Source organism: Rattus norvegicus, chromosome 7 (assembly GCF_021556685.1).
Source record: "Rattus norvegicus strain SHRSP/BbbUtx chromosome 7, alternate assembly SHRSP_T2T, whole genome shotgun sequence".
In the NCBI taxonomy this organism is placed as follows: domain Eukaryota; kingdom Metazoa; phylum Chordata; class Mammalia; order Rodentia; family Muridae; genus Rattus; species Rattus norvegicus.
Genome location: NC_141540.1, coordinates 117,376,478 through 117,400,865, shown reverse-complemented (window position 1 = coordinate 117,400,865; position 24,388 = coordinate 117,376,478). Strand labels below are relative to the sequence as shown.

The window sequence follows — 24,388 nt, the reverse complement described above, 5'->3', positions numbered from 1 at the left end:
GAGGAAAGGAGGGGCTTTGCAACTCAGCAGCCTCTCCCAGCTTGCGTTGCTCGGAGGTAGGCCCGCCCAGTGCCTTAGTTTGAGCTCACCTGCCCACTCCACCTGTCCTGTGGGTGCCCAACCTGGCTTCAGCCCCTCCTACCGCCCTCAATGGGGAAGGGACTTGGATCACCATAGGGAGGGGCCAATGCAGATTTAAATGCCTGTGGCGCGGGGCTGCCGGTGTGGAGGGAGCAGAGAGACTGAGGACACTGCGCCAGCCTTGTTCCAACAGGTGGGGAAATGAGTAAGGGCAGTTTGGAAAAACGAAACTGAAAAGCAGTGGGAACCAGAGGCCAGCCGCCTCAGGCGGACTTAGTGAGGGAGCCAGGGGCCCGGCTGTGGGCCCCATTTACCTGGGTGATCTGAGCTCAGGGCTGGAGGTTGGATGTCTTGGGATGGGTGGGGAAACTGAGGCCCCTGCCAGGCTGCTGTGCAGACGCGCGAGGGTGTGGGTATGGGGGTTATCTAGCAGGATATGTAGTATGCTGTTTGACCCTGCAGGTGGGGTAATCCTTCCATCCAGGGTGAGCAGCCACAGGGATAGCCTTTGGGTGGTATCAGGACCCTTGGGAGGAAGAGGAAGGGGGCAGGACTGCGTCCCTACCCCCACTTGCTTATCGTGCCAACCTTGCACGTGGTCACTGACTCCTGGTGCCCTTCTTCATGCTGCTTACAATGGGGCAAAGGCCAGATTTTCAATCTCCATGTGCGCTGGGCTGTCTGCCTGGCCTCTTGGTTCTGTTCTGATCTAGCACAGAGCAAGCAGTAGTAGCAGTGGGCCCTTGTGCCCATCCTTGTCCCAGCCTGAGGTGAGGGACGCACCCTTCGGTGTGGTGACAGAGGGTGTTCGATACCCCAGACATGCTGACCCACTTTTCTCTTGTCACCTCGGGAAGCCTATGGTGGGCCCCTAAGGAGACAGAGAGAGCTTCATCTCTCGTCACTCTTTGCCTAGGGAATGTGTGCGGCCTGGCTTCCTCCAGTTCCTTCATGGCTTAGCTATGGTCCCAAGCCTGGGACTCTGATCTTTTACCTTTATCAACTCTACCTGGGTCTCCTGCCCACCTTGATGGGGTTCTATTTACCCCTCAGGCACCCTGACTTCTTGACCCATACGTCTGGTTGTCTTCCCAGGCAACTGCTGCAGATGCCAAGTGTCTTCTCCTTTCCTCCTGGGAAGAGGCCGGGCCCAGGGAGAGTCAAACCAGGCCCAAGGTCACCCACAAGCCAACAGGGAGTGGCTGGTAACCACAGGCTGCATCTTACACACTAGAGCTCCTTCTCTCGGCCCCACCCCTTCCCCAGACTCCATGCTCTCTGGGTCTTTGTCAGCAGCTGCCCACCCTGAATCTCCTCTTTGTTCAGGGAACCAGAGCCGCTTGCTTAAGTTTGTGTTGGCTTCTCCCTTAGGTCTTGCCCTTCTGCACAAAGCTTGCTTGTCAGGGCTGGCTGTCCAGATCAGGAGGCCACTCAAGACCACGTCCTTCTGACTGTCTCTGTCCCAACTGTAGTTCCAAGGTGTTGTTTCCCACCTTTTCTGGGCAGTGAATTGCTCGTCCTGGATCCCCACCCTCATCCACCCATATTTCAGGGGACACCAGCCTCCACCACCCATGGGCCTCTGCTCTGTGTTCTGTCCTGCCCTGGGCACTGCCAGGCATGGTTCCCCGCCCAGCTCAGTGCTTTCAGGTAGGCAACGAAGGTACCCAAAGCAATGTTGGGAAGCAGAGCCTGGAATGAGTGAGTCAAGATGGTCTTGGATACTGCCATAGAAGGGACAGAGGGCAGGTCGGTGGGAGAGGCTGGTCTGCCATGCTGCCTAACTTGTCCCTGAAAATAGGCGAGTCTGGGCAGAGCTCAGAGGCAGTCTCTAGGATGTCACTGGGTGCCGACTTAAGGAAGTACAGGAAAAAGAAGGTCTGGGGGATGGACCTGTCCCTGTTATCATGACTTTCAGGTCATGCTGGGCGTCTGTTACCTCTTCCAGTCATGTAGAAAAAAAATACCATTGACTCACTACACACTGTTGGCTAGTGTCACCAGGGTGTGACCAGACCTCCCTCACAGGGAGTCTTCTCTTTGACAAGAGTAGCTGTGCATTCTCATGTATTGGCGGCTGCCGCATGGCCGAGGGCCATGTCACAGTGTAGCGGCCCCTCTCTCCCTGCCAGTCAGGTCTGCCCTCACAAATGTACTGTGGACCCTGGACCTCATTCTCCCTGCATGTAGGCAACTGCTTCCGGGCCTTGGCTTCATGGGCCTGAGTAGCTCTTCTAGGACCTGTGGGATGATGACTCTGGGAAATTTATGTTTTAGAACGGAAATACTGTGTCCTGGATATGGCGTTTAGACTGTAGGGTGTCTCCTGGGAACAGAAGTCTAGGACGCGCCTTTAGCCGTTGTCCCCACACCCCGTGTGCCAGCCAGTTCTGTTAGGTAGTGAAAGGGGACCTGGTCAGTCTCACTGACCTCTTGGCTTTCCCACAGTGGACACTTCCTTTTCCATGGCCAAGGAGTTCCTTAGGTCATTCTTCCTAAAGACACGAGACAACCATAAAGTAGCCCTGTGGCCTCACCAAGCTGATGCAGGACCCCAGCTACTCTCAGGCTGTAGGAACTGGTCCATGTCACTACCAAGGCATAGTCAGTGAGTGGCTGACCAGAGCTCTTCTCCAGAAGGGTTGGCCTGCCCTAGTTTCCTTCTGTGTACCTGTTTCACTTGAGGTCTTGCCCAGGAGTTGGAGGCTGGGTGGCACTTGACTTGTTACACATGCGTCCTTCACCTCTTCTGGGGATACCTGTTTTACTAATTCTTTTTGCAACTCTGTGTGGCTAGACCCATTTGGCTGCTCTTCCTCTGGCTCCTTGAGTGGTCACAGCACCTGGATTCTATTGCTGTGTCTGTGGGCCCTACCTAGGGCCTGTAATCTAATTGATAAGTCTACACTAGTCTGGGAGTCCCAGGATGAACCCATGTCACAAGAAAACTATTACCCATGCCTGACTGCCTTTCTTAGAGAGTCACAGCCTTCTACAGGCTCCAGAGTCAGCCTGCTAATGGTGTATGCTTCCAAGGGTCCTTACCACTACGTTCTGACTGTCCCCTTGTTCTGGTAGATCTTTTCCCTGGCCAACTTGATGCTTGGCCCCTGCCACCCTCTTGGGTTGGTTCCTGACCTCCTTTTGGGCCACTGGACTGAGTTGTGGGAGGCAGGAGGCATTGGTCCCTTCACGGGGCAGGCTCACTATGAAGAGGACCATCCACAGATAGAGGGATATCAAGGGCCTCTATGGATTTGAGAGTTTGGAGTGTATTAATCAAGACATTTCTCCTAACCACCCTGATTTGGGATTCATCCTTGGCAATGGGATCTGCTCCATGTTGAGGTTTACTGTTCTGGTTTGGGGCCCCTAACACTGTATCTGCCTGAGCCTTCCCTCACAGCTGTCCAACTGGTTACTCAGTCTTTTGTGCCCTTACCCCCGCCATCTTGTGTCTTTTACTTTTTTCCATGCCCCAACCTGTACCCTGAGAACATAGCCCACCTCTGAAGAGCTGAGTGCTGGTCCTGATGCTGGCAGCTTGGGCGCTACCTGCTGTACTGCGGGTTGCTGGTGGACACTGCTGACCCTGTTCAGGTACCTGCCAGTTTGTAGGCCTGAGGCCTGAAACTCTGAGCAGCAGGCTGGCAGTAGGTCACTCCAGAAGGCTCAGGAGCAGCCTGGGGGAGGGAATGAAGAATGGCATTTTGTCAAAACTATGCCCGGAATCCCATCTCTGTAGTATTCCTAGGAGCCATGACTTGATAGCCTTCAGACTCTCCCCAAATCATATCAAGAGGCTGAGCCTGTCACAGGTCCTCAGATAGGACAATTCTCAAAAGGATCAGTGGGACCACCTGCTCATAACCCTCCCTAAACTCATCAGTGTCTATTCTACCAGATCATGTGATACCAAAGTCTGACTCATCCACAGGATAGGCTATGCACCTGCCTGGGCCACTCTACCCAGCAAACCAAGCTCACTCCCATTTATCTGTCCTCCATATTCTGCATGTGGTGTAGGCATTGGTGAGGAGCCTCAAAGGTGGTGGCATGATGGACTCCTATGTATGTGGTACAGAAGCCAGGGCCACAGGAAGTCTGGCTGAGAAGTGACAGGATGAGCTTTGAGGTGCTGTGGCAAAACCATGAGGGCTTAGATGGGTGTGAGGTAGACCAGTGGACATCCAGCATGCAGCTATCCCCACCGAAGCACCTTTAAGAACAGACTGGCTATGTGTATGCCTTTAGTCCCAACGCTCAGGAGGCAGAGGCAGGTGGCTGGTCTACAGAGTGAATTCCAGAACAGCCAGAGCTACAAGAGAAGCTGTCTCTCAGAAAACTAAGGAGGGAGGAGGAAGGGAGGGAGGGAGAGAGGGAGAGGGAGAGGGAGAGGGAGAGGGAGAGGGAGAGGGAGAGGGAGAGGGGAGGGAGGGAGGGAGAGAGAGAGAGAGAGAGAGAGAGAGAGAGAGAGAGAGAGAGAGAGAGAGAACGATGTGTAAGGGCACTAGATGATCTGTATTGGGAAGGACAGAGACCAGGCTATGACTCCAGGACTGACTGGCTCAAGCTGCAGGTTTAGAGAATCTGGATTCACTGGGCACACAGATTCAAAGTCTGTCTGCTAAGTTCCACAGTACAAATGTGTGCTGGGGAGGGGAAGGCAGGCGCCTCCTAGAGCTCCTGTTAGGAGCAGCCTGGACGAACTTCTGAGCAGAGAGAAGGTTCGGGCAATGCTGAGTCTGTGGGCTAAGAAGAGGACACAGTGCGCTGGCTCAGTTCACAGGGCGGTTGTCTTCTTCGTCTCCCCAGCAAGTCTGCCATCATCTAGGAGAGGCCAGGTGCACTGGATTTGGGCCAACAGGGCTTCAGGATGACCTCATCTTTGTTACAGTCACAGAGATCCTGCTTCCAAATAAGGTCACAGTTGTGTCCTGCAGGTTAGGACTTTGAGTTGCCTTTCTGGACAATCAGTTCAGCCCAGCTCCAAATTTCCACTCCTTGACAAGAGGCCTGCAGCTAGGTGACCAAGGACCAGGCAGGGGTGAAGGCCTAACACACGTCTGAGTCTAAATAAGGCAGGGCTGGGAAGACGGGTGCTTAGGAAGGCCCCAAGCCCTATGCACTAGAATCCTGGATGCTTGAAATAGAAGCCAGATGTGCTCCCCAGGGAGTCCTGAGAGGTAGCTCCTTCCTGGCCTCCGGTCCCTGCGTGTTATGAGTATTCTATGCTAGAAATGTGGACAGACATGTTTATGTCTTCCTACACTGTCGGAATTTATTGACTAGCAACAAATCCACAGGGTCCAGCAGTTTCAAAATGCAAGAATTCGCCATCTAATCCCACCTACTCCCATAATCCAGCTAAGGGGAAGGCAATTTCACTTATTCCAACCTTAATTCCTAAAGCAGCTTTTCTCACCTATCACACGGCACACGGTCAATCTCTTTATGTATTTATATGTTTAAATGCGGCTTAGAGAACAAATATAAGTTAAAGAGGCTGAGGCCGGATTCAAGGAGAGCCTCAGAGTTCTGAGAGGCTGCGGTGACCGGATAACAAGACCAGTGTTGGGAGGGAGCTGCTGCAGTCAGGGTTTGAGAGCAAAGCTGTAGGGTCCGCCTGCAAGGTCAAAGGTGAAAGGCCAAAGCAGGGTCCAAGAAGAGGACATGGCGGGTCCAGGTCCAGAGGGACAGAAAGATAGATGGGCATGGAGTCAAGTAGGGCGTATCAGTGGCAGAGGATAAAGTCGAGCTAAAGCTCCAGCAACAGTTGGGGAATCCTCTGCTCTCTGGTCTTCAATGCACATTCCAGGTATCAGGTAATTGAGTGATGGGAGGCCAGGTCACCAGAGTTAGGTGTCCATCATTTTATGGGACCCAGGTGAGAGAGGTAGACCCTTTTCTCAGACTGGCATGTCTGATAAGTTCTTGGGCCTGGTTTCCCTGAGATGGTTCTAGCACACCTGTGGTCTTAGTTCATGGTGGTCCATATATGAGGTAGCTTCCTTCCTACTCCCAGGAAGAAGTCATTTCAGTCTGTGCTGGGTACCTGACAGATGGTGCTGTTTGTGGAACCACTCAGGGCCTGCCATCTAACTTCCCTCAAAATGGCAAACGTCAAGTGGTAAAATGGCGTCTCCTAGGGCTAGGCACAGCCTGAAAAAAAACCACTGGTTTGTACAACGCAGTGTAACTTAAAGTAGGGCACAGCCTTGTCTCAAAAGTGTGCTCACACCCTCGCATTGTCTGAGTTTGTTGGGCAGCCTGATTTTTGTTTGTTTGTTTGTTTTTGTTTTTGTGTTTTTCAGACAGGGTTTCTCTGTGTAACAGCCCTGGCTGTCCTGGAACTTGCTCTGTAGACCAGGCTGGCCTCAAACTCACAGAGATCCGCCTGCCTCTCCCTTCCTAGTGCTGGGATTAAAGTCATGTGACAACACCAGGGCAGCCTGTCTTAATCTCTCTTGAAGGGACTTGCAGGTCTGGGTCTTCTCCCCCCCAACAATGAGGTTTCTTTGTGCCTTCGGAGGGCTCTTGGCTACTATGAATCTCTGTGGCTGTTCAGGGATCCTCTCATCCTCATATCTGGATGTGGATTGAGGACTCAGGCGACTTAGAAGGACCTGTGTCTAAGCTTTCTCCCTACCCCCAACCCCACCCCCATGACTGACTGAGTCTTTCTGTCCCCTACAGGACACAAGTGGACTGTAGGCAAGTTCTGCGCTACTAGTTGTCCACGATGAATGGCCAGGCCCCTCCTCATGATGTCGTAGTTGCCAATGGGACTGAGAAATTAATTGTCCCTAAAATCATGAAGAACCAATCGGAAGCCAGCACTCCTTCGAGGCCCCAAGCAAAGGCTGCCCTGCCTACTACAGCCAGAAGTATTGCTGGGGTATATGTGGAGGCCTCAGGGCAGACCCTGAGCATCTATGATGCAATGAAGCAGGGCCTCCTGCCCACTGGGCTTGGGGTGACTTTGCTTGAGGCCCAGGCAGCCACTGGAGGCCTCATGGACCTTGCCCAGGGCCAGCTTCTTCCTGTGTCTGAGGCTCTAAGGCGGGGTCTGGTGGGACTGGAACTAAAGGAGAAATTGTTGGCTGCTGAACGTGCGGTTACTGGCTATCCCGACCCCTATGGGGGTGAAAAGCTGTCCCTCTTCCAGGCCATCAGGAAAGAAGTTGTAGACAAGACCCTGGGGTGGAGATTGCTAGAGGCCCAGCTAGCTACTGGGGGCCTGGTGGACCCAACCCAGGGTGTTCAAGTAGCCCCAGAGCTAGCCTGTCAGCAGGGCCTTTTGGATAAGGAGACATGGCTCAGCCTGATGGAGTCAGAGCCCAGTATGGGTACCCTGGGCTTTTCTGACCCCAACACACTAGAGCAGCTGCCATACTCTGTGCTGTTGGGTAGGTGTGTGCTAGACCCCAGCTCAGGGCTGCCCCTATTGCCCTTAAAGACCACCTTCCACACCCTGGCTGGAGCAGCCAGTGCGGCAATGCTGCTGGAGGCAGGGGTACTAAATGAGGAGACAGTCCGAGGCCTGCAGGAGGGCACACTGGTGGTGTCAGATGTGGGCACACGTCCCGAGGTGCAACGCTATCTGGAAGGCACTGGAGGGTTAGCGGGGGTTGTCCTGTTGCCTGGAGGTCACAAGAAAAGCTTTTTCCAGGCTACGGTTGAACACTCGCTCTCAAAGGGCATTGCTCTACAACTCTTAGAGGCTCAGGCTGCCACCCGCACCCTCGTGCACCCAAGCACAGGCCAGCGTCTTTGGGTGGAAGAGGCAGTCAAGACAGGCCTGGTTGGCCCAGACCTTCATGAGCAGCTCCTGGTTGCAGAACAGGCAGTGACTGGCTATTACGACCCCTTCAGCAGCTCCCGCATCCCCCTTTTCCAGGCTATGAAGAAGGGGCTTGTGGACCAGCCACTGGCTCTGCGCCTCCTGGATGCCCAGGTAGCCACAGGTGGGCTTATATGCCCAGCCCGCAGATTCCGGCTGCCCCTGGAGGCTGCCCTGCGCTTTGGCTGTCTAGATGAAGAGACTCGGCAACGTCTCTCTCAGACAATGGGCTTTTCAGATCCTACCACACATGACCGTCTTCACTATGAACAGCTGTTGGCCCTCTCTGTCACTGACCCAGAGACAGGACTTGCTTTCCTGCCTCTCCTTGGAATGTCCCATGCAAATGAGCCTCAGGGACTCCCATTTATTGATCACTGTACCCGACATGTCTTGAGCAAGGCCACGACCTCCGTCTCTGTAGGGAGGTACCAGGGCCGGCCTGTCTCCCTCTGGGAACTGCTCTTTTCTGAGGCGGTGCCCGTTAAGCAGAGAGCAATGCTTGCCCAGAAGCACCAGAACGGGGCTCTGTCAGTGGAGGCGCTGGCAGCTGAGCTGAAGAGCATTGTTCAGCAGGCTGCAGCAACTGCCAAAGTCACCTTTGCTGGGTTGAGGGACACTGTGACACCGGGCGAGCTGTTGAAGGCTGAGATAATCAACCAGGACCTGTTTGAGCAGCTGGAGCGTGGACAGACCTCAGCCCGAGATGTGGGCAGCCTGGACTCAGTGCAGAGGTACCTGCAGGGCACAGGTTGCATTGCAGGCCTTCTGCTTCCTGACTCCCAGGAACGTCTCAGGATCTATGAGGCTCGTAGCAAGGGGCTCCTCAGGCCTGGCACTGCCCTGATCTTGCTTGAGGCCCAGGCTGCCACAGGCTTTATCATTGACCCAAAAGAGAACAAGAGATACTCTGTAGAGGAGGCGCTGAGGGCTGGTGTCATTGGGCTTGATGTCTATGCAAAGCTCCTATCTGCAGAACGTGCCGTGACTGGCTACACGGACCCCTACTCTGGGGAGCAGATCTCCCTCTTCCAGGCCATGCAGAGAGAACTTATTGTCAGAGACCACGGCATCCGCCTGCTGGAGGCCCAGATCGCCACCGGTGGTGTCATTGACCCTGTGCACAGTCACCGTGTGCCCGTGGACGTGGCCTACCAACGTGGCTACTTTGATCAGATGCTGAACTCTATTCTGCTGGACCCGTCTGATGACACCAAGGGCTTCTTTGACCCCAACACGCATGAAAATCTCACCTACCTGCAGCTTCTGGAGCGCTGTATACATGACTCTGAGACGGGCCTCCACCTCCTGCCCCTTAGTGGTACACGACCCCAGCTGGTAGATAGCTCCACTCGGCAGGCCTTCCAGAATCTACTGATCTCAGTGAAATACGGGCGGTTCCGGGGGCAGAGGGTTTCTGCGTGGGAACTGATAAACTCTGAATATTTCAAAGAGGACTGGAGGAGACAGCTACTGCGGCGCTGTCAGCAGCGCAAGATCACATTGGAGCAGGTCACTCAGCTGCTGGAGAAAGAGATGAGGAGGTGGGCAGATGTCACACTGCCTGCCCTACAGGGCCAGGTCACTGCCTACCAGCTCCTAGAGGCCCACATCATCAACCAGGAGCTCCTGGACCAGGTACTGACAGGGACGGTCAGCCCAGATGCCCTCCTTCACATGAGCGATGTTCGCAGGTACCTTCAGGGCTCAGGCACCGTGGGTGGTGTGCTATTACAACCCTCCAACCAGCGAATCAGTCTCTACCAGGCCATGAAGCAGAAGCTGCTGGCGCCTAGTGTAGCTTTGGCCTTGCTGGAGGCCCAGGCAGCCACTGGGGCCATCACCGACCCCTGCAGTATGCAGACCCTGTCAGTAGATGAAGCTGTGTGCCGGGGAGTGGTGGGAGCAGAAGTGTACCACAAGCTGAAGCAAGCAGAACATTCTATCACTGGTTACAGAGATCCCTTTTCTGGGAAAACGGTATCCCTGTTCGGGGCCATGAAGAAGGGCCTTGTTCCTGTGGAGCAGGCAACCCGCCTACTAGAGGCCCAGGTGTCCACAGGAGGGGTCGTTGACCCCACAACCCACCTCCACCTCCCCATGTCTGTGGCCGTTCAGCGCGGTTGCATCGATCGAGAGATGGAGGTGGCCTTGTCCAGATCTCCTGAGACCTTTCCCACACCCGATGGCCGGGGGCATGCCAGCTATGCCCAGCTTCTGGAACAGTGTCTCCAGGATGAACCCTCTGGGCTTCACCTCCTGCCCCTGACAGAAGATGCCCCCAGCGTCCCCACTGACACACAGATCCAGGAGAGCCTGCAAGCATTGGCTGGCACTGAAGATGGTTTGTCCCTCTGGGACTCGCTTACCTCTTGTCACTTTACCGAGGAGCAGCGCAATGGCTTCCTTGAAGATGTGAGGGTTGGGAAGACATCTGTGTCACAGCTACAGGACATTGTACGCAGCTGGGTGCAAACAGCAAAGCTCCTGGCCCGGGCCCGCATCACCGTACCGGGCCCACAGGGTGAGGTCCCTGCCGTTTGGCTACGAGATGCTGGTATTATCACCCAAGAGACACTGGAAGCTCTGGCACAGGGCGTTCAGTCACCGGATGAGGTAGCTGAACAGCCTGCTGTGAAGGCCTGCCTCTGGGGTACAGGCTGTGTGGCCGGTGTGCTGCTCCAGCCCTCAGGGACCAAGTTGAGCATTGCTCAGGCTGTAAGAGATGGCCTCCTGCCCGCAGGCCTGGGCCAGCAGCTGCTGGAGGCCCAGGTGGCATCCGGCTTCCTGGTCAATCCACTAACCAACCAGAGACTGTCAGTGCACGATGCAGTGAAGGCTGGCTTGGTGGGCGTGGAGCTGAGTGAACAGCTCAGGCAAGTAGAGAGGGCTGTGACAGGATACTCAGACCCCTTTTCAGGAGGCCTCCTTTCTCTGTGGCAGGCCAAGGAAAAGGGGCTTGTATCCCAAAGTGAGGCCTTTCCTCTCCTGCAAGTCCAGCTGGCCACAGGGGGTGTTGTGGACCCTGTCCATAGAGTGCACCTGCCCCAGGCAGTGGCCTACAAGCTTGGCCTCCTGGATGAGCAGACAAGCCAGGCTCTGACTGCCACTGGGGAGGAAAACAAGCTCTTTTTTGACCCCAACTCCCGTGAGAAGGTGACATACCAGCAGCTCAAGGAACTCTGTGTGCTGGATGCTGACACTGGCCTGTGGCTGCTGCCACTGCCCCAGGACACTGTGCTTGAGGTGGATGACCATACTGCAGTGGCACTGAGAGCTATGAAGGTGCCCATCAACATGGGGAGGTTCCAAGGACATAGTGTGTCACTCTGGGACCTGCTACACTCTGAGTATGTTGGAGCTGAAAAGCGGAGGGAGCTGGTGGTACTTTGTTGTTCCGGGAGGGCTGCTGCCCTGCGACAGGTCATCAGTATGGTCACCACCCTGGTGGAGGCGGCAGAGAAGCAGCCCCCACAGGCCACCTTCAAAGGGCTCCGGAAGCAGGTTTCAGCAGGGGACTTGTTTAGGTCCCAACTGATCACCAAGCAGACATTGGATGAGCTCAACCAGGGAAAGAGGACAGTCGAGGAAGTGACAGAGATGGATAGTGTAAGGAGGTCCCTGGAAGGAGGCAACTTCATTGCTGGGGTCCTTATTCGGGATACAAAAGAGAAGATGAGTATCCCAGAGGCCTTGAGAAGGCACATTCTGAGGCCAGGCACAGCCCTGGTGCTGCTGGAGGCACAGGCGGCCACCGGTTTCATCATTGACCCCGTGGAGAACCGGAAGCTAACTGTAGAGCAGGCATTCCAGGCAGGGATGTTTGGTAAGGAAACCTACACGAAGCTGTTATCAGCTGAGCGTGCCGTCACCGGCTATACAGACCCCTACACAGGAGAACAGATCTCTCTCTTTCAGGCCATGCAGAGGGACCTCATTGTCAGGGACCATGGCATCCGCCTGCTGGAAGCCCAGATTGCTACAGGTGGCATCATTGACCCTGTACACAGCCACCGTGTGCCGGTGGATGTGGCCTACCAACGTGGCTACTTCAATGAGGAGATGAACCGTGTGCTGGCTGACCCAAGTGATGATACCAAGGGCTTCTTCGACCCCAACACCCACGAGAACCTCACGTACCTCCAGCTGCTGGAGCGCTGCGTGGAGGACCCCGAGACAGGCCTGTACATGTTGGAAATTGTAAAGAAGGGAGAAATCTACGTGTACATTGATGAGGCCACAAGGCAAGTGCTGAGATCCAGAACTATGAAAATGCACATAGGGAAGTTTGCAGGCCAGACGGTATCCGTGTGGGACCTTTTATCCTCCCAGTATTTTACAGAAGGAAGGAAAAGAAAGCTTTTGCGGGAATACAGGGCCCAGAACATAGGCCTAGAAAAACTGCTGGAGGTTATTACCTCTACTGTGGAAGACACAGAGAAGCAAAGCCAAATATTCAAAGTACCGGGCATTCATGGCGATGTGACGGCTGTGGAACTATTCAACTCCGGAATCCTTGATAAGAGGACCCTGGACGCGCTCCACAGTGGGGAGAGAGGGCGCCAGGACCTCTGCCAGCTGGAGCATATAAAAATCTACCTGGAAGGCACCAATTGCATTGCTGGAGTGACAGCACCACTAACCCAGAAGGTGATGAGCTTCTACAAGGCCAGCAAGGAAGAGCTCATCCCCGCAGGGTTTGCAGCCCAGTTACTGGAAGCACAGGCTGCCACTGGGTACTTAATGGACCCTTGCTCCCGCCGGAGGTTGTGTGTGGATGAGGCCATAGCAGCTGGCCTGGTGGGTGAAGACCTGAGAGAGAGGCTTGTGAGCGCAGAGAAGGCAGCGAAGGGCTATGAAGACCCAGCCACAGGGGAGACTCTTCCACTGTTCCAGGCCATGGAGAAGAAGTTAGTTGGGAGGGAGGAGGCCCTGAGGCTGCTGGAGGTGCAGGTGGCCACGGGTGGGGTCATTGACCCACTACACCGCCATCGTATCCCTCTGGATGTAGCCTGTCAGAGGGGATGTCTGTGTGAAGACATCATTGTGCTCATTGCTGACCAAAAGCATATGAGGAGAAGGTTCGTGGATCCCAACACACAAGAAAAGGTCACATACCAGGAGCTGCAGGACCGGTGCCGGAAGGAGGAGAAGTCAGGCTGGGCACTGTTCCCAGTGTTCAAGGACAAAAAAGACATGGACTATGTTGATGAGGCCACCAAAAGGGCCCTGGAGGCAGAGCAGGTGGAAGTGACTGTGGGGAGATACAGAGGCCAGAAGCCATCCGTGTGGGAGCTGCTGAACTCAGAATATTTTTCTGAGGAGAAGAAGATTGAATTAGTTAGAATATACAAAGAAGACACAGCCCGGGCACTGCAGAAAGTTGTAAAACTTATTCTAAAAATCATTGCAGACAAGGAAGGGAGAAGCAGGCAACTCTGGTTCCGAGGATTACGAACTCAGGTCACAGCTGAGGAACTGCTGAGGGCAGCGGTCATCACCAGAAAGACTCTGGAGGACCTGGAGGAGGGCAGAGCCACAGTGGATCAGATTGAAGAGACGGAAGATGTGAAGAGATACCTGAAGGGCACCAGCTGCATAGCGGGTATCCTGGTGCCCGTGCAGGGGGAGCCTGGCCGTCAGGAGAAGATGAGCATCTATCAGGCCATGTGGAAGGGCCTGCTGAGGCCCGGCACAGCCCTGGTGCTGCTGGAGGCTCAGGCGGCCACCGGCTTCATCATTGACCCGGTGCACAACCGCAGACTGTCTGTGGAGGAGGCCGTGGCTGCAGGCGTGGTGGGGGGAGAGATCCAGGAGAAGCTGCTGGCTGCTGAGCGTGCTGTCACTGGCTACACGGACCCCTACACTGGGGAGCAGATCTCCCTCTTCCAGGCCATGCAGAGGGACCTCATTGTGAAAGACCATGGCATTCGCCTCCTGGAAGCCCAGATCGCCACAGGTGGTGTCATTGACCCCGTGCATAGCCACCGTGTTCCCGTGGACGTGGCCTACAAACGTGGCTACTTTGATGAGGAGATGAACAGCATTTTGGCAGACCCTGGTGATGACACCAAGGGCTTCTTTGACCCCAACACGCACGAGAACCTCACGTATCTGCAGCTGCTCAGGCGCTGTGTGCGGGACCCAGAGACCGGGTTCTACATGCTGCAGCTGGCAGGAAAGGGCTCCAGTGTGTACCACGTGAGCGAGGACCTGAGACGTGCCCTGCGAGAGGCCCGTGTGAGCCCAGGCACAGTCGACTTCCAGGGCCAGAGCATCTCTGTGTGGGAGCTTCTCTTCTACAGAGAGGTGCCCGAGAGTCTGCGCCAGGACCTGCTGCGCCGGTACCAGGCAGGTGGACTGAGCGTTCAGGACGTGAGCACCACACTCACCTCACTGCTGGCCCGAACCAAGGAGGGGAGCCCACGTGCTGATCCGCAAGGAACCCTGGGGAAGGCCACCATGGAAGTAAAACGGGGTCATCTCCGGGGCCATGAGGTCCCAGTGTGGGACGTTCTGACATCCAACTATGTGAGCAGGGACACCCGGAAGGAGCTGCTGGCCCAGTTCAGCTCTGGGGCACTGACTCTGCCCATGCTGAAGAGGAGACTGACCACCATTATTGAAGAGACCGAGGAGACACAGGAGTCCCAGGCAGGGCACAGTGTCACCTCCCTTAAGCAACAGGAGTCTGCGGCCGGAAGCTCAGGGGCCTACGCTGACAAGGGCGAAGCTGGGGACAGCACAGACAGTGCCAGGCAGCAACAGGAGCAGACCCTGCGTGCTGCCACCATGCAGGTACGCCGTGGGCAGTTCCGGGACCAGCCAGTTTCAGTGTGGAAAGTCCTGTTCTCCTCCTACCTAAGTGAGACCCGCCGGGAGGAGCTCCTGTCCCAGCACTTGGCCGGCAGGCTGGGGGTCAATGAACTAATTTCCATCCTCGTCCAAGTCATCGAGGAGACAGAAGAGCGGCTCAGCAGGGTGTCTTTACCGGGCCTGAGGCGCCAGGTGACCGTATCCGAGTTGGGTAACACTGGCATCCTGGACCCTGATACCATGCGAGAACTGGCCCAGGGCACCAGGACCATAGATGAGGTGACAGAGATGGACTCTGTCAAGCGCTACCTGAAGGGCACCAGCTGCATAGCGGGTATCCTGGTGCCCGTGCAGGGGGAGCCTGGCCGTCAGGAGAAGATGAGCATCTATCAGGCCATGTGGAAGGGCCTGCTGAGGCCCGGCACAGCCCTGGTGCTGCTGGAGGCTCAGGCGGCCACCGGCTTCATCATTGACCCGGTGCACAACCGCAGACTGTCTGTGGAGGAGGCCGTGGCTGCAGGCGTGGTGGGGGGAGAGATCCAGGAGAAGCTGCTGGCTGCTGAGCGTGCTGTCACTGGCTACACGGACCCCTACACTGGGGAGCAGATCTCCCTCTTCCAGGCCATGCAGAGGGACCTCATTGTGAAAGACCATGGCATTCGCCTCCTGGAAGCCCAGATCGCCACAGGTGGTGTCATTGACCCCGTGCATAGCCACCGTGTTCCCGTGGACGTGGCCTACAAACGTGGCTACTTTGATGAGGAGATGAACAGCATTTTGGCAGACCCTGGTGATGACACCAAGGGCTTCTTTGACCCCAACACGCACGAGAACCTCACGTATCTGCAGCTGCTCAGGCGCTGTGTGCGGGACCCAGAGACCGGGTTCTACATGCTGCAGCTGGCAGGAAAGGGCTCCAGTGTGTACCACGTGAGCGAGGACCTGAGACGTGCCCTGCGAGAGGCCCGTGTGAGCCCAGGCACAGTCGACTTCCAGGGCCAGAGCATCTCTGTGTGGGAGCTTCTCTTCTACAGAGAGGTGCCCGAGAGTCTGCGCCAGGACCTGCTGCGCCGGTACCAGGCAGGTGGACTGAGCGTTCAGGACGTGAGCACCACACTCACCTCACTGCTGGCCCGAACCAAGGAGGGGAGCCCACGTGCTGATCCGCAAGGAACCCTGGGGAAGGCCACCATGGAAGTAAAACGGGGTCATCTCCGGGGCCATGAGGTCCCAGTGTGGGACGTTCTGACATCCAACTATGTGAGCAGGGACACCCGGAAGGAGCTGCTGGCCCAGTTCAGCTCTGGGGCACTGACTCTGCCCATGCTGAAGAGGAGACTGACCACCATTATTGAAGAGACCGAGGAGACACAGGAGTCCCAGGCAGGGCACAGTGTCACCTCCCTTAAGCAACAGGAGTCTGCGGCCGGAAGCTCAGGGGCCTACGCTGACAAGGGCGAAGCTGGGGACAGCACAGACAGTGCCAGGCAGCAACAGGAGCAGACCCTGCGTGCTGCCACCATGCAGGTACGCCGTGGGCAGTTCCGGGACCAGCCAGTTTCAGTGTGGAAAGTCCTGTTCTCCTCCTACCTAAGTGAGACCCGCCGGGAGGAGCTCCTGTCCCAGCACTTGGCCGGCAGGCTGGGGGTCAATGAACTAATTTCCATCCTCGTCCAAGTCATCGAGGAGACAGAAGAGCGGCTCAGCAGGGTGTCTTTACCGGGCCTGAGGCGCCAGGTGACCGTATCCGAGTTGGGTAACACTGGCATCCTGGACCCTGATACCATGCGAGAACTGGCCCAGGGCACCAGGACCATAGATGAGGTGACAGAGATGGACTCTGTCAAGCGCTACCTGAAGGGCACCAGCTGCATAGCGGGTATCCTGGTGCCCGTGCAGGGGGAGCCTGGCCGTCAGGAGAAGATGAGCATCTATCAGGCCATGTGGAAGGGCCTGCTGAGGCCCGGCACAGCCCTGGTGCTGCTGGAGGCTCAGGCGGCCACCGGCTTCATCATTGACCCGGTGCACAACCGCAGACTGTCTGTGGAGGAGGCCGTGGCTGCAGGCGTGGTGGGGGGAGAGATCCAGGAGAAGCTGCTGGCTGCTGAGCGTGCTGTCACTGGCTACACGGACCCCTACACTGGGGAGCAGATCTCCCTCTTCCAGGCCATGCAGAGGGACCTCATTGTGAAAGACCATGGCATTCGCCTCCTGGAAGCCCAGATCGCCACAGGTGGTGTCATTGACCCCGTGCATAGCCACCGTGTTCCCGTGGACGTGGCCTACAAACGTGGCTACTTTGATGAGGAGATGAACAGCATTTTGGCAGACCCTGGTGATGACACCAAGGGCTTCTTTGACCCCAACACGCACGAGAACCTCACGTATCTGCAGCTGCTCAGGCGCTGTGTGCGGGACCCAGAGACCGGGTTCTACATGCTGCAGCTGGCAGGAAAGGGCTCCAGTGTGTACCACGTGAGCGAGGACCTGAGACGTGCCCTGCGAGAGGCCCGTGTGAGCCCAGGCACAGTCGACTTCCAGGGCCAGAGCATCTCTGTGTGGGAGCTTCTCTTCTACAGAGAGGTGCCCGAGAGTCTGCGCCAGGACCTGCTGCGCCGGTACCAGGCAGGTGGACTGAGCGTTCAGGACGTGAGCACCACACTCACCTCACTGCTGGCCCGAACCAAGGAGGGGAGCCCACGTGCTGATCCGCAAGGAACCCTGGGGAAGGCCACCATGGAAGTAAAACGGGGTCATCTCCGGGGCCATGAGGTCCCAGTGTGGGACGTTCTGACATCCAACTATGTGAGCAGGGACACCCGGAAGGAGCTGCTGGCCCAGTTCAGCTCTGGGGCACTGACTCTGCCCATGCTGAAGAGGAGACTGACCACCATTATTGAAGAGACCGAGGAGACACAGGAGTCCCAGGCAGGGCACAGTGTCACCTCCCTTAAGCAACAGGAGTCTGCGGCCGGAAGCTCAGGGGCCTACGCTGACAAGGGCGAAGCTGGGGACAGCACAGACAGTGCCAGGCAGCAACAGGAGCAGACCCTGCGTGCTGCCACCATGCAGGTACGCCGTGGGCAGTTCCGGGACCAGCCAGTTTCAGTGTGGAAAGTCCTGTTCTCCTCCTACCTAAGTGAGACCCGCCGGGAGGAGCTCCTGTCCCAGCACTTGGCCGGCAGGCTGGGGGTCAATGAACTAATTTCCATCCTCGTCCAAGTCATCGAGGAGACAGAAGAGCGGCTCAGCAGGGTGTCTTTACCGGGCCTGAGGCGCCAGGTGACCGTATCCGAGTTGGGTAACACTGGCATCCTGGACCCTGATACCATGCGAGAACTGGCCCAGGGCACCAGGACCATAGATGAGGTGACAGAGATGGACTCTGTCAAGCGCTACCTGAAGGGCACCAGCTGCATAGCGGGTATCCTGGTGCCCGTGCAGGGGGAGCCTGGCCGTCAGGAGAAGATGAGCATCTATCAGGCCATGTGGAAGGGCCTGCTGAGGCCCGGCACAGCCCTGGTGCTGCTGGAGGCTCAGGCGGCCACCGGCTTCATCATTGACCCGGTGCACAACCGCAGACTGTCTGTGGAGGAGGCCGTGGCTGCAGGCGTGGTGGGGGGAGAGATCCAGGAGAAGCTGCTGGCTGCTGAGCGTGCTGTCACTGGCTACACGGACCCCTACACTGGGGAGCAGATCTCCCTCTTCCAGGCCATGCAGAGGGACCTCATTGTGAAAGACCATGGCATTCGCCTCCTGGAAGCCCAGATCGCCACAGGTGGTGTCATTGACCCCGTGCATAGCCACCGTGTTCCCGTGGACGTGGCCTACAAACGTGGCTACTTTGATGAGGAGATGAACAGCATTTTGGCAGACCCTGGTGATGACACCAAGGGCTTCTTTGACCCCAACACGCACGAGAACCTCACGTATCTGCAGCTGCTCAGGCGCTGTGTGCGGGACCCAGAGACCGGGTTCTACATGCTGCAGCTGGCAGGAAAGGGCTCCAGTGTGTACCACGTGAGCGAGGACCTGAGACGTGCCCTGCGAGAGGCCCGTGTGAGCCCAGGCACAGTCGACTTCCAGGGCCAGAGCATCTCTGTGTGGGAGCTTCTCTTCTACAGAGAGGTGCCCGAGAGTCTGCGCCAGGACCTGCTGCGCCGGTACCAGGCAGGTGGACTGAGCGTTCAGGACGTGAGCACCACACTCACCTCACTGCTGGCCCGAACCAAGGAGGGGAGCCCACGTGCTGATCCGCAAGGAACCCTGGGGAAGGCCACCATGGAAGTAAAACGGGGTCATCTCCGGGGCCATGAGGTCCCAGTGTGGGACGTTCTGACATCCAACTATGTGAGCAGGGACACCCGGAAGGAGCTGCTGGCCCAGTTCAGCTCTGGGGCACTGACTCTGCCCATGCTGAAGAGGAGACTGACCACCATTATTGAAGAGACCGAGGAGACACAGGAGTCCCAGGCAGGGCACAGTGTCACCTCCCTTAAGCAACAGGAGTCTGCGGCCGGAAGCTCAGGGGCCTACGCTGACAAGGGCGAAGCTGGGGACAGCACAGACAGTGCCAGGCAGCAACAGGAGCAGACCCTGCGTGCTGCCACCATGCAGGTACGCCGTGGGCAGTTCCGGGACCAGCCAGTTTCAGTGTGGAAAGTCCTGTTCTCCTCCTACCTAAGTGAGACCCGCCGGGAGGAGCTCCTGTCCCAGCACTTGGCCGGCAGGCTGGGGGTCAATGAACTAATTTCCATCCTCGTCCAAGTCATCGAGGAGACAGAAGAGCGGCTCAGCAGGGTGTCTTTACCGGGCCTGAGGCGCCAGGTGACCGTATCCGAGTTGGGTAACACTGGCATCCTGGACCCTGATACCATGCGAGAACTGGCCCAGGGCACCAGGACCATAGATGAGGTGACAGAGATGGACTCTGTCAAGCGCTACCTGAAGGGCACCAGCTGCATAGCGGGTATCCTGGTGCCCGTGCAGGGGGAGCCTGGCCGTCAGGAGAAGATGAGCATCTATCAGGCCATGTGGAAGGGCCTGCTGAGGCCCGGCACAGCCCTGGTGCTGCTGGAGGCTCAGGCGGCCACCGGCTTCATCATTGACCCGGTGCACAACCGCAGACTGTCTGTGGAGGAGGCCGTGGCTGCAGGCGTGGTGGGGGGAGAGATCCAGGAGAAGCTGCTGGCTGCTGAGCGTGCTGTCACTGGCTACACGGACCCCTACACTGGGGAGCAGATCTCCCTCTTCCAGGCCATGCAGAGGGACCTCATTGTGAAAGACCATGGCATTCGCCTCCTGGAAGCCCAGATCGCCACAGGTGGTGTCATTGACCCCGTGCATAGCCACCGTGTTCCCGTGGACGTGGCCTACAAACGTGGCTACTTTGATGAGGAGATGAACAGCATTTTGGCAGACCCTGGTGATGACACCAAGGGCTTCTTTGACCCCAACACGCACGAGAACCTCACGTATCTGCAGCTGCTCAGGCGCTGTGTGCGGGACCCAGAGACCGGGTTCTACATGCTGCAGCTGGCAGGAAAGGGCTCCAGTGTGTACCACGTGAGCGAGGACCTGAGACGTGCCCTGCGAGAGGCCCGTGTGAGCCCAGGCACAGTCGACTTCCAGGGCCAGAGCATCTCTGTGTGGGAGCTTCTCTTCTACAGAGAGGTGCCCGAGAGTCTGCGCCAGGACCTGCTGCGCCGGTACCAGGCAGGTGGACTGAGCGTTCAGGACGTGAGCACCACACTCACCTCACTGCTGGCCCGAACCAAGGAGGGGAGCCCACGTGCTGATCCGCAAGGAACCCTGGGGAAGGCCACCATGGAAGTAAAACGGGGTCATCTCCGGGGCCATGAGGTCCCAGTGTGGGACGTTCTGACATCCAACTATGTGAGCAGGGACACCCGGAAGGAGCTGCTGGCCCAGTTCAGCTCTGGGGCACTGACTCTGCCCATGCTGAAGAGGAGACTGACCACCATTATTGAAGAGACCGAGGAGACACAGGAGTCCCAGGCAGGGCACAGTGTCACCTCCCTTAAGCAACAGGAGTCTGCGGCCGGAAGCTCAGGGGCCTACGCTGACAAGGGCGAAGCTGGGGACAGCACAGACAGTGCCAGGCAGCAACAGGAGCAGACCCTGCGTGCTGCCACCATGCAGGTACGCCGTGGGCAGTTCCGGGACCAGCCAGTTTCAGTGTGGAAAGTCCTGTTCTCCTCCTACCTAAGTGAGACCCGCCGGGAGGAGCTCCTGTCCCAGCACTTGGCCGGCAGGCTGGGGGTCAATGAACTAATTTCCATCCTCGTCCAAGTCATCGAGGAGACAGAAGAGCGGCTCAGCAGGGTGTCTTTACCGGGCCTGAGGCGCCAGGTGACCGTATCCGAGTTGGGTAACACTGGCATCCTGGACCCTGATACCATGCGAGAACTGGCCCAGGGCACCAGGACCATAGATGAGGTGACAGAGATGGACTCTGTCAAGCGCTACCTGAAGGGCACCAGCTGCATAGCGGGTATCCTGGTGCCCGTGCAGGGGGAGCCTGGCCGTCAGGAGAAGATGAGCATCTATCAGGCCATGTGGAAGGGCCTGCTGAGGCCCGGCACAGCCCTGGTGCTGCTGGAGGCTCAGGCGGCCACCGGCTTCATCATTGACCCGGTGCACAACCGCAGACTGTCTGTGGAGGAGGCCGTGGCTGCAGGCGTGGTGGGGGGAGAGATCCAGGAGAAGCTGCTGGCTGCTGAGCGTGCTGTCACTGGCTACACGGACCCCTACACTGGGGAGCAGATCTCCCTCTTCCAGGCCATGCAGAGGGACCTCATTGTGAAAGACCATGGCATTCGCCTCCTGGAAGCCCAGATCGCCACAGGTGGTGTCATTGACCCCGTGCATAGCCACCGTGTTCCCGTGGACGTGGCCTACAAACGTGGCTACTTTGATGAGGAGATGAACAGCATTTTGGCAGACCCTGGTGATGACACCAAGGGCTTCTTTGACCCCAACACGCACGAGAACCTCACGTATCTGCAGCTGCTCAGGCGCTGTGTGCGGGACCCAGAGACCGGGTTCTACATGCTGCAGCTGGCAGGAAAGGGCTCCAGTGTGTACCACGTGAGCGAGGACCTGAGACGTGCCCTGCGAGAGGCCCGTGTGAGCCCAGGCACAGTCGACTTCCAGGGCCAGAGCATCTCTGTGTGGGAGCTTCTCTTCTACAGAGAGGTGCCCGAGAGTCTGCGCCAGGACCTGCTGCGCCGGTACCAGGCAGGTGGACTGAGCGTTCAGGACGTGAGCACCACACTCACCTCACTGCTGGCCCGAACCAAGGAGGGGAGCCCACGTGCTGATCCGCAAGGAACCCTGGGGAAGGCCACCATGGAAGTAAAACGGGGTCATCTCCGGGGCCATGAGGTCCCAGTGTGGGACGTTCTGACATCCAACTATGTGAGCAGGGACACCCGGAAGGAGCTGCTGGCCCAGTTCAGCTCTGGGGCACTGACTCTGCCCATGCTGAAGAGGAGACTGACCACCATTATTGAAGAGACCGAGGAGACACAGGAGTCCCAGGCAGGGCACAGTGTCACCTCCCTTAAGCAACAGGAGTCTGCGGCCGGAAGCTCAGGGGCCTACGCTGACAAGGGCGAAGCTGGGGACAGCACAGACAGTGCCAGGCAGCAACAGGAGCAGACCCTGCGTGCTGCCACCATGCAGGTACGCCGTGGGCAGTTCCGGGACCAGCCAGTTTCAGTGTGGAAAGTCCTGTTCTCCTCCTACCTAAGTGAGACCCGCCGGGAGGAGCTCCTGTCCCAGCACTTGGCCGGCAGGCTGGGGGTCAATGAACTAATTTCCATCCTCGTCCAAGTCATCGAGGAGTCAGAAGAGCGGCTCAGCAAGGTGTCTTTCCCTGGCCTGAGGCGTCAGGTGACGGCATCCGAGTTGAGTATCACTGGCATCCTGGACCCTGATACCATGCGAGAACTGGCCCAGGGCACCAGGACCATAGATGAGGTGACAGAGATGGACTCTGTCAAGCGCTACCTGAAGGGCACCAGCTGCATAGCGGGTATCCTGGTGCCCGTGCAGGGGGAGCCTGGCCGTCAGGAGAAGATGAGCATCTATCAGGCCATGTGGAAGGGCCTGCTGAGGCCCGGCACAGCCCTGGTGCTGCTGGAGGCTCAGGCGGCCACCGGCTTCATCATTGACCCGGTGCACAACCGCAGACTGTCTGTGGAGGAGGCCGTGGCTGAAGGCGTGGTAGGCGGGGAGATCAGAGAGAAGCTGCTCTCTGCTGAGCGTGCTGTCACTGGGTACACGGACCCCTACACTGGGGAGCAGATCTCTCTCTTCCAGGCCATGCAGAGGGACCTCATTGTCAAGAACCATGGCATTCGCCTCCTGGAAGCCCAGATCGCCACAGGTGGTGTCATTGACCCCGTGCATAGCCACCGTGTTCCCGTGGACGTGGCCTACAAACGTGGCTACTTTGATGAGGAGATGAACAGCATTTTGGCAGACCCTGGTGATGACACCAAGGGCTTCTTTGACCCCAACACACACGAGAATCTCACGTACCTACAGCTTTTGCAGAGAGCTACAGTTGACCCAGAGACAGGATTGTTGTTTCTTTCCCTCCTTAAGGGCTGAAAAAAAAATTTTTTTTTGTTATTCCTGGGACTTAATGGAAGGTACCTCACTATTCTCATAGAGCTTGACCTGTATCATTGGTTTCTTCTAATACTCTCATTTCTTTTTTATTAAGGTGTAATTTTTTAGGTAATGCTCTTTTCTTGCTACCCTTGTGCTTGTGATTGGTACTTTTGTGTCCCATATATTTTCTCCCTCCTTTTGTCTATATTGAGTTTTTTTTGGCAACCCTCTATAATTTCCTCCTGTTTTTCCTTATGACTGTTTTCTGTTGCTGTTTTAGGGAGCATGACCTTGGAGGGTTTTGGGTTTGGTATTTTGGTTCCAAGACAAAGTTTCCCTTGGCTCTCTTCATACTCACTCTGTTGAACAGTCTGGTGTCAAACTCAGAGATTCACCTGCCTCTGCGTCCCAAAGACTGACATTAAAGTCTTGTGCCACCACTGCCCAGTCAAAGAGGTGGTCTTTTAATTGAGGCTTTCTCTGACAGCATGGCAATCGTTCGATATGCTGTGCCCACTCTTCTCAAATTGGCAATCTTTTCTATTGGTTTCCCAGTCTCTGGGATTGCACGTGTAAATCACCCGGCTTGGACAAAACCTTCAACGTTTTTAATATGGCCACTTTTGTACACGGTATGTCTTGATTTGCTGCCTGTATTTAGTATCATGCTGTTCATCTTCTGTCCATGTACCTCTGAGACATCTCGGTTCCGTGTATCACAGTTTTTAGTGCACACATATCTTTTGATAATAAATGAATGTTCTGCCCTCAGGAGGACTCATTTGTGCTGCTGTTGCCTGTATGAGTTGCTCTGTCAGTGTGTGCTGAGTATTGACCAGAGCTTGCTCTCATCTGCATGCAGTTCAGTCTTGTGGGTTCCCATAAGTACCAACTAGCTAGGCAACCTCTGTCGCAGTTGGTTTGCCCGAATAGGACCAGCATTCCTGATCTCTTGAATGATTTAAGTCTCTTCTTTCGTTTCATTGAGAAAATGGTTTATTTGGA

General features: G+C 56.6%; 1 protein-coding gene across 3 annotated transcripts; it reads left to right on the top strand.

The window, feature by feature from the left end:
* The first annotated feature begins 180 nt into the window (after window positions 1-180).
* Window positions 181-24,154, top strand: Eppk1 (epiplakin 1). 3 transcript variants are annotated; one of them, NM_001398964.1, is given in 3 exon segments: window positions 181-274; window positions 6,778-19,540; window positions 22,631-24,154. In NM_001398964.1, coding segments are annotated over 2 exon segments (13,467 nt in total). In that variant the 5' UTR covers window positions 181-274; window positions 6,778-6,823; the 3' UTR covers window positions 23,381-24,154.
* The last annotated feature ends 234 nt before the right edge of the window (window positions 24,155-24,388 follow it).

What these genes read in the sequence shown, in the direction of transcription:
- Eppk1 (XM_087559023.1), top strand. Translation starts at nt 6,824, where the DNA reads ATGAATGGCCAGGCCCCTCCTCATGATGTCGTAGTTGCCAATGGGACT.